General features: G+C 69.3%; 1 protein-coding gene across 1 annotated transcript; it reads right to left on the reverse strand.

Annotated features, from left to right (window-relative positions):
- Positions 1-328: 328 nt before the first annotated feature.
- On the reverse strand, positions 329-807 carry LOC121344776 (class II histocompatibility antigen, B-L beta chain-like; the record flags this gene model as incomplete). Its single annotated transcript, XM_041421003.1, has 2 exons — positions 329-351; positions 526-807. Coding segments are annotated over 2 exons (305 nt in total), but the record flags the coding sequence as incomplete, so codon positions are not given.
- Between the last annotated feature and the right edge of the window lie 73 nt (positions 808-880).

The raw sequence follows: 880 nt of genomic DNA on the forward strand, positions 1-880 counted from the left end.
CCACGTAGACCCCGTGGCTGTCGCGGGCCAGGCGGAGCCCCCTCCCCAATTCAGAGCCCGGGCCCAGCTCCAGCAGCTCCTGGCAGGGGAGGGGGTACAGGGGGACATTGGGGGGGGGAACTCCTTCGGTGACCCCTCCCCAGCCCCGGGTCACCCCCCGCTGCAGACCCCTCCTCACCTCCATGGCGGGGGGTCCCTCTTTTGGGGGGTCTCGGGGGGGAACGAGCAGAGGTCGGTGGTGATGGGTCCTGGAAAAGGGGCACAGAGACCCCCAACCCCTCATTGCACCCCCTGAGCCACAGTACAGACCCCCAAATCCCCTCAAGCGCTACCAGAGACCCCCAAATCCCGCTCAAACCCCACCAGAGACCCCCAAATCCCACCCAAAGCTCACTGCAGCCCCCCCAGCCCTTGCCCAGCCCCCAGCCCCTCTCCCAGCTGCCGGCCCGCTCTCTCCAGCTCCCTGCCAGCGGCTCCCAGCAGCCGCCGGTGGCTCTGGCAGCGCCCCCAGGGGCTCCCCCGTACCCCAGTGGCGGCTCAGGGGCTGCTCCAGGCTGACGTGCTCCACCTGGCAGCTGTAGCTGAGCCCGCGCCGGGGGGGGGTTTCCAGCAGCACCAGCAGCTGGTAGCTCCAGTCCCCGTTGGGGACCACGTCGGTGGCCACCACGTGCTCCGAGAGCTCCTGCTGGCCCTGGAACCACCTGACCTGGATGGCAGCAGGGTAGAAATCCATCACGGAGCAGAGCAGGCGGCCGGGGCCGGGCTGGGAGCTCGAGGGCACCAGCGAGATGGACACGCTGGGGGGCACTGGGAGAGAGAGAGAGAGAGAGCGGGGACACACTGGGAGCAGCTGGGAGCACTGGGAGAGAGAGAGAGAGAG

Source organism: Onychostruthus taczanowskii, unplaced genomic scaffold, assembly GCF_017590055.1.
Source record: "Onychostruthus taczanowskii isolate IOZ18803 unplaced genomic scaffold, ASM1759005v1 scaffold676, whole genome shotgun sequence".
NCBI classification, from domain to species: Eukaryota; Metazoa; Chordata; class Aves; order Passeriformes; family Passeridae; genus Onychostruthus; species Onychostruthus taczanowskii.